We start from the raw sequence: 12,081 nt of genomic DNA, 5'->3' as shown, positions 1-12,081 counted from the left end.
AGCCCTAGGAAATACAACTCCCAATATGTTTAATCTAGGCTGATTAAGCTGGGAAACATTTGGAACGCCATTTCTCAGGTCCTTTGTAGCAGTGGATTCCCCACAGAAGCAATCTTGAGCATTCTAGGAAGAAATTACCAGTATCTACACTTCAGGAGCTCAGGTGTACTACCTGTGGGCACTGTAGTGTTCGGATATCTCTACTTGTTACCTGCAAAGGCCTAGTGCCAGTTTTAAAAAATACGAATAGAGGGCTTTGGCTTTTCTGATGTTTTGGGGGAGGGTCTTTGTGTTGCCTATTTTAAAGCTGTATTGCCCGTTTCTTAATCTGTTTTATTTGTTTTTAGTGTGTATGCGAACTTTTTCTGTTGTGGTGGGGAGGGGTTGATTCTGAGTACTGCTGGGTTTTCTTAAGCGAAATTGTTATTTTGTGGTGTCCACAACAATTAGGTTTCCAAAAAGGCTACATATCCCTGGTCTACACCTTACACGGAAATCTAGGATCATGGTGAAAACCTATACTGTACCAGCCCCTCTGATGACAGCCCCTCTTCCCTTTATCAAGGGAAGTGCTAAGAGGAAGCTTCCTCAAGTTTAGTGGTCTTTACAAGACAAATAATTATGAAGACCATAGGTTGTTTCCTTAGCAACCTGAGAGCAAAAAAAAGAAAAGAAAAACCAATTCTGAGTTGTGTCAAAGGAGGCATGTTTGTAATTAAAACACCCACACATTTATGTAAGACATTGCATGAAGATCTACTTCAATGTGCTGGTGCTATTTATCAGTGAAAGCTTTTAACAGCTTCAATGTATTTACAAATTGTGTTACAAAACATTGATCAACTACTCAATATTAATTCTTTTATTAAATTTTTAGCAACCACAGGAAAAATAATCTATTGTGCTCTACACTTAATAGAAGAATAGCTCCTTTGGGGATTTTGAATCCTTCATAAGTCTTCATAAACACACCAGCTTCCAATTGTTCTCAATTCATCAAACTGAGGTCATAAAATTACCTTTCTTTTTCATTAGTTTTAAAGATTTTTATCAGTTTGCTTGTAAGAGGGAGTGAGCTGCCAGACTTCTAAGATCATACATTGATAGAAATCTAAAATACTGTCATGCAGGCATTTAAGGTAAAATGGTTCTTCCTTTAAGCTGCACAACCAAAAAGGTATTTTGCATCATTTATTTTTCTGTATAGAAGTGCCAAATTTTGAAGCCAGTGTATGGTATGGGATATATCTGTCACCAGGGGCTGTCTCATCTGCTTCCATTGGAACCTGAGAGGGGTGTTGTTTAATTAAAAAGGGAGGGGACAGAGATTTCAGAAGAGTGTTGCAGTGGCATTTCACACAAAGATCCATATACACATGGTGTTTGTATGACGATAGTTTGCAATAAACAGTGCTCAGTTAGGTAAATATCAGGAACTCTACATGCCCAACAGGACTTTGGAGTATGTTTGCTTTGAGCAGCCCTTCATATACCACCCCAGATTTCAAACTCAAGAGCAGTTGGCAATGTGGTATTGAGTGGGAAGGTATGTTATTAAAAATGCTTTTTTAAACAAAACAAAAACCCAAAACAGTTCTTGTTTGTGACAATTTATAGTGACTATCCCAGCTGCAGCGTTCCAAATCACAGTCCTACACCAGTGGATTGCCTGTAAATAAATACATACTAGCTTTCCAGAGGGGTGTGTGTGTTTAAATTTGGATCTTTTATTTGGCGATTATTCTCTCCGTTGTACAGTTTTAACTGCTACAACATTATAGTAGATTACTACTACTACAGCATTGTTGTTTCTGACCTGAATGAGTTAAAATATGAACCTCTGGAGTTTTCTACAGTAGTCATTCAACAGCCCCAATCTGTTAAGCCATTTTGGAAAATAATGCTTTAATTGTGTTAAATATGTGTTAATAGTTTCCATGTGGAGGATCACTTTGTGAAATATCTCATTTGCTTTAAACTTATACCTTTTGGGCTTTTTTCACCCTTAGGAGTTTCTTTTTCTAAGTATAATTATGACTGAAGCCAGCTGGTTTGAAAAGAACTTGCACCCTAAAGAGGTGGACAAAAATGCCACATTAAAAGAATATTAATGTAGATGAGAAATCTTGTGTGGAAGGCCTCATAAAGGGTCCAGGTTAGTGATTCTAGGAGTATTGCAAGAAGTTACCTCAACTACAGTAAAACGTACAAGGACATCAGTTGTTAAGTTTAATGTGTTTTCCAAGTTGCAACGTGACACTTAAGATTGGATAATCAGGTGTCTACAGTGCCGCCTGGTGTCCATTGCGACTGGTAGTGCAGAAGGCAGGGAGACTATGGTCAGACTGATCCAGAGCCACTTATAGGAGCAGCCAACTAATTCGTGTTTTATTCCTTTGTTCCTGCCTGCTAAGTTCTAAGATGGCAACCCTGAGATTATGGAGGAGGAAGCTGATAGGCAGTTCTACCCCTAGAATGGAAGTAAACAGGAAGGTAGGCAGGGAGGGACTGGCTGAGGGCATATTGAAGTTGGTGGGGTTCTTAGCTCCCACCTGCCTCCACTGACTGCCTATTTAGGTTACAAAAAAAACCCCAACATGTTGGCAATAAAGACTCTTGGCAAATAGTATAGAAAAGCTGCCGATTTATAAAGCAACTAGTAATGTAAATAAATTCAGTAAAGAGTTTTTGAACTTTAAAGGAACTTTTTTGTTTTGGCAAGCCCTTCTGGCCATGTAACCATAACATCAATTTTATTAAGTATAATTGTTTTAAAATTGCGGATTTTATTTATACTTTGAAAGAAAAATGTCTACTTATTTTTGATGTTTGCTTTTGTTTTAAAATTTGTAATTTTTGTAGCCACTTATAGATTTTCTGTTGAGTAAGTGATATATAAATTTTGTTAAACAACACAAAATAAAAGAAATGTGCATAAGCAACTTATGAAACTCTGTCTTCCTCATAGATGCAAAAGATCCATCCTTTTGGAAGGAGTTTGTAGACTATGACTTGTCAAAACTTTCTTGGACCATGTGCTTTGAGGTAGTAGTCAGGGACACATTTCATCTCACATTCTTTTAATCTCTTATCCCTGATTCAGTTTTCAATAACCATATTGTAATTGAAGATTTTTATGAAAATCTTATTTGGCAAATCTTCTTGGCTATGGTAGAAAGAACAAAATGTTTTTTAATAAAATAAAATGAATTCAAAACCATACATATAAAAGCCCATTCCATTTTCTCATCAGCGAAGCAGTTCTATCAAGAAAGAATAAGGCAGACACTAATTAAGCAGTTCACTGATTTCTGCATATGAAAACTTTTATTACAAATTGTTTACTGAAAATTGAATCACAGAAAAGCAATGGAAAGAATGTGAGCTGAAATGTCCCATATCTTTGAACTCACATCTAGTTAACAAACGGTTCTCCACCTACTGAGTCTGAAACTGCTTCTTGGCAACTTCTGTCTCTACAAGCAATTCAGGATGCAAATGTTCTGTGTAATTAGTTGAAATTTGCAAAGTAGTGTGTGTATGTAATACATAAGCTCTTGATCTTTCCCATCAAAGGAATATGTATAGAGTTTAATGGTGATTATTGGATGAGAAAGTGACTTCTAGCTAATAAAATAAAAACCTCCATGGAATTTGAAGAAGATAAATATCTACTGTAATCCTAAACACATTAAAACAGATATATAGGAAGAGAAAATCAAGGTGCTGTAGTAGCATATGGGGAATATATATACATTTCATTTGGAGCTTACACAAGTGAAATTTAGGCATTGTGTGGGTTAAGGGGAAAAAGAAAAGCAGAATCAAAAGGCCAGCACACCTTTCCTTACAGAGAAGGCAGAGCTAATAATATTGGGGAGGGAATACAGAACTGACATACCTTGCAAGTTCTTAATTAATATGCTTCTTTGAAATATTGCTTGAAACCTCACTTCTTGAGTTTAATTTCATTTGGGTCATATGTCTAATGCTGGATTCTGCAGTGACTATCAGTTCAAGCACTCAGAAAAAGCATGTGGTACAGTTACTGTGCAATTATACCATCTTCATGTCTATGTGGAAAATTTATTTTTGACTTGTTTCCCTATGCATAACATACTCCCTCCTACCTTTTTTTTTTAAAGAGTGGCAACTATGAAGTGGCTGGCTTAGTATTACATGCAAATCAGCACTTGTGGTGTGTTTCTGTAACTCATACCTGACCGATAGCCCAGTGGGCAGAGCATGAAGCTTTTGAACTCAGTATTGTGGGTTTGAACCCCACATTTGGCAAAAAGATCCCTGCATTGCAGGCGGTTGGATTAGATGGCCCTCTGGGTCCTATCCAGCACTGCCATTCCATGAAGCCACAAGTGGTAGTAGTAATCCAAGAACAAACCTTACCTTCAGCTTGTGGCTTATTTTGAGAGAAACCAATGTAAGAGGCAATATGCCTCTGTATTTCAGTTGCTGGGAATCACAAATGCAGAGAGTGATATTGTACTCTCGACTGCTTGCAAGCTTCTCAGAGGCATATGTGGTTGGTCACTGTGAGAACAGGATGCTGTCCTGAGCAGGCAAGGTTTTCTTTGTGTTCTTATGTGTGCTGGATTGTACATTTAACTTTCAGCCAGCTGCTCTGTGGTTTATTTCCTCACTCTAGAAAGGGTGGAGCAAAGTTGGGACTGCTTGAGCTGCATGCACCAGCACACAGCTCCTGCATAGGCTATTTTGACTAACTATGGCTTATGACCTAACGCTGTAAGCAAGCACAGCCTCTTTATGGAAGAGCAGCATATCAGAGAAATGGGCTACGCTGCCTGTTTCTCCAACATGCTAATTATGCATTTGCAGGTAGATGTTATTGGGGGTGGGGGTGGGGGTGGAAATCAACCCATGTATAATATAAGCTGCACTGCTGTGAGAAATGTATCATGTGAACACTTGAATAAGCTCTCATTCCAGTTTGTGGTGGATTTGCTTGGGTCTAGCTGGGTAGTCTTTTGCTCTACAATCCCTCTGAAGGCAGATTAAAATATGAAACCCTGAAAGGTGAAACCACTGAAAAATGCTTCCATATGGCTGTTTCTCTTTATAGAGGTTGTGGCTTGTAGAACTGTTTAACACAGGGGTTCTCCACATTTTTCAGATTCTTCATGTAAGTACCATCTGCTTCCATAAACCTTGAGTTGGAGGAGTGGAGGCTCTCTATGTACTGCAGAGAACCCATGTACTAAGCCGTGCTACATTTTACAACCATTTTGTGGGAAAGCTGCCATGCCAAAACATTTTGGTGGACTTTATATTGGGTCTATAAAATGAAGATCAGTAGGCTACTCAGTTATAATCCAGAGTGGAACAGCAGTTCATCAAATGAACACATAAACCTGTTTTAAACAAAGAAGACCCCATTTGAAACAGTCAGCAAGCGACCATTCCCTGAATAAGAAATAGCAATGCATACTGAAAGCTGTAGACTGTCCACACAAAAACTAATTCTAAGAAAAGATAATGGATTTAGATACCTTTTATGTGTTATCAAGACAAAAACAAACAAGAGTGGGTTTAGATTTTTTTAATGGCTTGGTTTTTTTAGATAACTATTGATTGCTTGGCAAATAGCTTAAAGATGGAAATTCATTTTCAGTCCTTCATATAATGAGAGATACAATCTTTTTCTTCTTTGATATAGACTAAATTTACTTTGAATGGAACTAGGTTCAAAATGATTATAACTCTTTGAATTTATATACTAGAGAAACTAGATAACTGTTCATGGCAAATAAGAAAAAAATAACTACTCCCATTCAAAGACAAGCATACAGCTCTGTCGTTAGAGTTGCTTGAAATTTTACAAATAATTTCAAGTCAAGTTCACATTCAGCCTAGCATAAGCCCATGCAGTGATTTCAGGGGGAAATGATAGGTGAGCAAGTAAACTGCCCTTTGGTACTAAACTGTTGATAGCACATTTTCAATGTGAAAAAAATGCTTCACTGTATTACTTTCTCGATTCCAATTCTCTCCTGTGCCAGCACCTGATCCTTGAAGCAAGGACTCTGATCATTGTAGTTGGACAATATTGGACTTGCAAGATGCTCATCTCCAAGTCCAGTTTGTCCCCAAGCATCCTTTGATCACTTCACTGCTAGGAAAGGATGAATCAGGCTCAGGTGATTAACTTCAGTACAGTTCCCTTTGCCCACCAAGTTAGTCGGTTCTGAGTTTTCCCAGGTCCACAGCCGTTGCTAGGTGATATTGCGCCCCTGGCAGAACTGTCCAGATTGCGTCCACTAGCCACAGACAAATTAGCTTTTCTTTCCACCTCTCCTCCAACCCCCCACTCCACCCATTCAATTCCCCACGCACTAATATTTTTCTTTATAGACATATTTATGGACATAGTTTTAGCCAATTTTGCCCCCCCCCCTCGCCTGCACCCCTGGCAGGGGCCCACCTTACCACTCCCTAGCTACGGCCCTGCCCAGGTCCCTTCTTCTAAGAACAAAACTTGCTCCATTGCTCTTAATGGCAGAAAAGGTTTTGAAAGCTGTTCCTAACTTTATGCATGTTTTACATCCTTCAACATGTTTATGTTTGCCTAGGAGAAAACTATATGTGATACAATTCAGGTCCCCTACACTTACAATTACCCCTCTTCCAAAAACAACAACAACAACAACAACACATGAAATTTCTAATTCTTTTTTACTTTTATCACACCCAGTTTTGCCGTTAGCTTTGCAAACTGAAAACTAAATTCACAGATATACTGGCTTACCAATATTTTTAATGGCCCTCCGGATGTTGCTGGACTCCGACTCCAGCTAGCATTTCCAGTGATCAGAGATTATGGGAGTTGTAGTCCAGCAACATCCGAAGGGTCACAGATTCCCCGCTCTTGAATTAATTAAATATTCTGGTTTATGCCCTATTGCAAATTACTTTAGAACTTGAGAAACTTTGGTCCTAGTCTACAGACATGTACACACAAAGTTATGTTTCATTTAAGTATGCCATTAGGATTTCATCATATCCAAACTACCGGTTCTTGCATATTTTTAATTTCAGTTGTCTTCATGTAATTACAAATTTATACTTCAGCAAACAAAACTCTTAAAAGTATACAAGCATACTATTTATGAAAAGACAACCAGATCTTTGTACTGGAAAATTTCATCAATTCAAATTGATTTGTAGAAAATATTTGCAAATAAAGGAAAAATTTGAGGACAGTAATCTTATGGTAAAGCTTTGTTACACATCTGTTTTCTTCATATACAAAGCGAAGAACCACATGCAGGAATCAAAAGACTATATACTTCTCTGCTATGAAACATAGTCTGTGCTCCCTTATACTTCAGACCACAAGCAGACAGTAGATAAAGTATAGAATGATTCTTAAATCAAATTGTTGCAATGACTCATAAAAGTTTCCCCACCTTACAACTAAAATGGGACCTATTGTTCTTGCATTAAGCTGTTCAATTTAACATCAAAGCCTGACAAATAAAAAACCCAGTCTAGAAAGTATGCATTTTTTATGCACAGTCAAGTGAACAATGAACTCAGTGTAAACCACAAAGCAAAACAACAACAAATAGGCACAGTACTGAAATAAAAAAATAGCAAAATAAGTTTTAAGAAACACTGAAGTCCAGATACATCAGAATCTAGAGACTATCACACAAGGAACAGGGAATAAGGCAGAACATCACAGCCATTAAACTGACGGGCAAAACGGTATGACATCATTGCCTGCCTTCTAGCCAGGAAGGGAAGCAAGGGATTATCTGAGGAGTCAACATCTGGAATGTATATATAAAACCAATGACAGATTTTCACACATACTCATTCATTGAGTTCCACTAGAATTTCACAGTGCAGTAGAAACAGTCGTTTGTGACCTGTTTTCACACATTAATACATGAAATGACTGAATAACTATATTAATCAGCTTGATATACTAAAACAAGGTTGTGTTATTTAAGAAGTAGAAGTGCATAAATAAAGCCTGTGTTTCCATTAGCTGTATGAAAGATACTGTTCTAACAACTGCACTACATTCAATAAAATACACTGGACCACCACTAATAAAAAAAATATTTTTTTGAACTTAATCCTATAAAATGATGAGGAGGATATATAAAGAAAAAAGTTTTATCCCTTTTAATTCTAAAAGTATTAACATTACAGAGAGCATGCTTCTCAGACAACTGGGATACAAAATGCCTTCATTTTCCATTTCCATGATGGAGCACAACTCTTTTCACACAAAGAAAGAAAATCATATTTGAAATATATAATAAGTTCAGTAGAAATCCACCAATAAAATAAGTGATCTTCCTAGATTTTGGCAATGCAAACTCTTGCAGTGATTATTTATCAGCCCAATAAAATCACTGTTAAAAAACTACAAAATTTTATTTCCTTCTCATAGTAACAATAGTCTTTCAAAGCAATTTTACCTTGAACTGTTAGAGTTGCCGATGCTTCCGCTTTTCCAACCATATTTTCTGCAACACAAGTGTAAGAACCCATGTCTCCTGCCATAACTTTTCGAATTTTCAGGGTATGGTCATCACGGATTTCATATCTAAATCAAAGAGAAATAATCAATTAAGACTGATTTGTCATACTGCTATATTTGAGAGTGGAGCAGGGCTGATTTCTCTAACAAGGTAACTGTAAACTATCAAGAGTGTATGCATTGGCATCAATGGTTCCATTTCAGCTAAATGGAAAACTATAACAAGCCTTCAGCCTTTTTCTCCAATACAATATACAGAAATATATTTAATTTTTCCTCTCATGCTGATAAGATCATTCCTTTTTTATGTGAGAACTTTAATCATTCTAGAAGAAGAAGAAGAAATTAATGGTTAAAATTGTTTGATCAAAGAAATTAATTGATTAAATATGCAAGGGTCAATTAATATTTTCCATTTTTTAAGTACCCTGCCCACCTTTTGAAGGTTTACTGGTTACTCACTCCTGAAGCAATCAAGTGCTTAGTCCCTTTATTTGTTCCTCCTGAAATAAGCCTGGCAAGGCAGGACTAAGAAACTCCCCTCCTCCTTAACAGTGGCAAGCAAAATACATTGCTTTCGTTATTCCCCAGGTGGCCTGTTTTTCAGGCTGCAACTATAGCCATATGGTTGGTCTACACTTTGTCTTTCTCCAGCTGGAACCTCAGCTTGCATGGCCAGAAGTGATGAGGCTGCTGGCGCACCAGATGTTTGGGGGAGCTCTCACATACTTTACAGACACATCAGTGGCTCTAAAGAGCCAACCATGGACCCACTTGCTATGCTCCATCATCTAAGCATGTGGCATACTAACACTGGTCAAAGAGTATGAAGAGATAATAGGAATAATTTTCTTCTTTTAGAAACACACACTCACCTATTTCACATAGGACACTATCAGGAGCCTTGTGTCAAATTTCCCCAGCTCCTAAGTGTGCTATCTTTATGCACAAATACTGTGTTCAAGGGGAGTTACTCCCAAGAATTTCTGCAATCAGAGAGCAAAACCAATTGAACGCTCTGTTTAAGGAATGCAGGGATGTCAGGATTGCCTTTAGTAAGACACACAATCACACAGCATAATATCAAGCTGACAAGTAAAAATGGACCAGGACTATTTGCATGATCTTGTGAAATTAGTAAAACAACTTTAAGCATGTTAGGTTATGTGTGGAGTTCAAGCTTGTGAGATGAGAGTGTGTGTGCAATTTACTGATAGAACAACCTTGTACCACACAATTATTAGGCATGCTCTTCTGGCATCATGATGATTGTTTCACTCCAAGCACACAGTAAACCAAAACCACAATTTCTTTAGGAGATTATTAAAGTCTGCTGCACCTTGCTTTAGGTAGCTCTCCATCATCTTTTCTCCACCTTACTGTTGGCACTGGATCACCACGCGCTTCACAGTTAAACTCTGCACTGTCATCTGCAGTTACTGCCAAATTACTTGGTCTCTTCACAAATGATGGTCTTTCTGAAAGAAACAAATGGGAAACACAGGTTAGAGTGAAAGAAAGAATGGGGATATGAAACATGCAATGCATGCCAAATTCTAAAAGGAAAGTTGCAGTAATTTTTTCTGCAAGTGCAGCATTTACATTTTGGGAGTAGATAAGGAGAATTTGCTTTATCCCCCTTCCTGTTTTATGGGCATTTTAAAACAAAAATACCATACATAAGAGAGGTACCTTTAAGTAGGAAACCTGCCAAGTTACAGACAAATTGCCTACATGTTGGCCAGCTACCATCACCCCAATGCACTTTTCCTTGTTAGCGAGCAGAGGCACAGACCAAATGTTCTAGGACCAATGTCCCATGTCCTATTGCTGGAGCAATCAAGGGTACTTAGGAAATGTTACCTTTTTGGCATGATCAAAATATGCATTTACCCAGCCTTAAGTCAATATTTAGCTTTGAAATCCGTATATATTTTGCATTATATCATGCTACTAATAAAGGAAGAAGCTTTCCATACCTAAAACTGTGAGCTCTGCCACTTCACTCTCTCTTTCTCCCACCATGTTTGTTCCAACACAGACATATTTGCCAGCATCATTCTTCCTAGTATAGGTGATCATCAGCTTTCCTCCTCTGATCTAGAACAAGAAAATGATAATCATTAATAGTAATAATAAGTCTTAAACGGTGGTGTAAGCAGAATACAGTTCACACAACTACTTTTGCTTTTCTCCTGTGAGTTCATGTGCTCTCTGAACAGTGTGGGCAGTATTGTACAGTTGTGCAAGATCACTTCCCCCATTTTCATGTAATTTATACCATACAACACAGCCCAAACAGTTCAGGAGAAGTATAGAATCCTGATCAATGGAAACAATACTACCACTCTACTCTGCCTTGGTCAGACTCCACTTTCAATAATATGTCCAGTTCTAGGCACCACAGTTTAAGAGGTATATTGACAAGCTGAGGGCTACCATCAGCAATACTAATAAGGGATCAGATTTAACCCAATGATAATGATTGCATCTTCCTAATTATGAATAAAACTGCTTCAGCTAATAGTCCACAAGAAGAAACCGTAATATAACGATACAGTTCTATTTCCAAAGCCCAACTGACAATATTGTTGATGATGAAAAGGTGTATTCAAAAACGTATGTTTCTGAAGAACAACAGCTACATGTTTAGCAGCCTTCTTCTAGGGTAGAGGGACAGATGTTTCAAGAGGTATCTAGCTCACTTAAAAACCTTTCTAGACTTATCCCCTATTTTCCACCAGATCATTAAACCAATGGATGTGTTGCCACACAGAAGCCACACAAGTGCGCGCGCGCGCACACACACACAGAATATGCTGTGTATTAAGGCCAGTTCTGTATATGTATTCAATCCACCACCTACACTCTGCAGTTACATCATCTGAGCCTGCTAATTATATAAACAAAATATGTACAAAAACAATTTTGTTTAATTTACTCTGCAGATATTCCAACTCTGCATTCATTTTTTTTTATCTACTTTAGCAACTTTTTATGAAATCAGTACTGTAAAGCAGTATTTCAGCAAGCCTATGAAGAAGTAGTTGTTTCTCTGTTCCTTTTGGGTATGGGTAGAGAAACTAAGGCCCGGGGGCGAGATCCGGCCCAATCGCCTTCTAAATCCAACCCGCAGACGGTCCTGGAATCAGCGTGCCCTTTTATTTAAAATGCATCTCTGGGTTATTTATGGGGCATAGGAATTCGTTCATATATTTTTTTCAAAATATAGTCCAGCCCCCCACAAGGTCTGAGGGACAGTGGACCGGTCCCCTGCTGAAAAAGTTTGCTGACCCCTGCTTTTAGGCGATAACACTAATATTCCCTTTTTACCAGTATGGTATCCAACTGTGATACAATAACTGTCAATTGTGTAAATGATAAACTGTGATGACTTCCTACTTGATGAGAAGCAGGAGATAGTATTAAAATAAATCTTGTTATTTAGTAGTGATTTGATGTTTTGATGTTAAGTTACCTAAGATTTACTTTATTATCTGAGGGCACATTCCTTCCAACTACTAGATAAAGCTACCATTTTTTAAAAACTT

At 37.8% G+C, this 12,081-nt stretch overlaps 1 protein-coding gene across 6 annotated transcripts in view; it reads right to left on the bottom strand.

Annotated features, from left to right (window-relative positions):
- The window catches only part of ROBO1 (roundabout guidance receptor 1), a 611,457-nt gene that overhangs the window by 78,494 nt on the left and 520,882 nt on the right, over window positions 1-12,081 (bottom strand). For all 6 annotated transcript variants that reach the window (XM_033146826.1, XM_033146829.1, XM_033146827.1 and 3 more), the window contains 3 exons: window positions 10,510-10,630; window positions 9,870-10,008; window positions 8,469-8,596 (listed from right to left, as the gene is read on the bottom strand). In XM_033146826.1, the coding sequence (XP_033002717.1) occupies window positions 8,469-8,596; window positions 9,870-10,008; window positions 10,510-10,630 (388 nt within the window). The remainder of the gene's footprint in view (window positions 1-8,468; window positions 8,597-9,869; window positions 10,009-10,509; window positions 10,631-12,081) is intronic.

The sequence above is a fragment of the Lacerta agilis genome, chromosome 4, assembly GCF_009819535.1.
Source record: "Lacerta agilis isolate rLacAgi1 chromosome 4, rLacAgi1.pri, whole genome shotgun sequence".
Taxonomy (NCBI): Eukaryota; Metazoa; Chordata; class Lepidosauria; order Squamata; family Lacertidae; genus Lacerta; species Lacerta agilis.
This window is presented reverse-complemented; position numbering and strand designations above follow the sequence as displayed.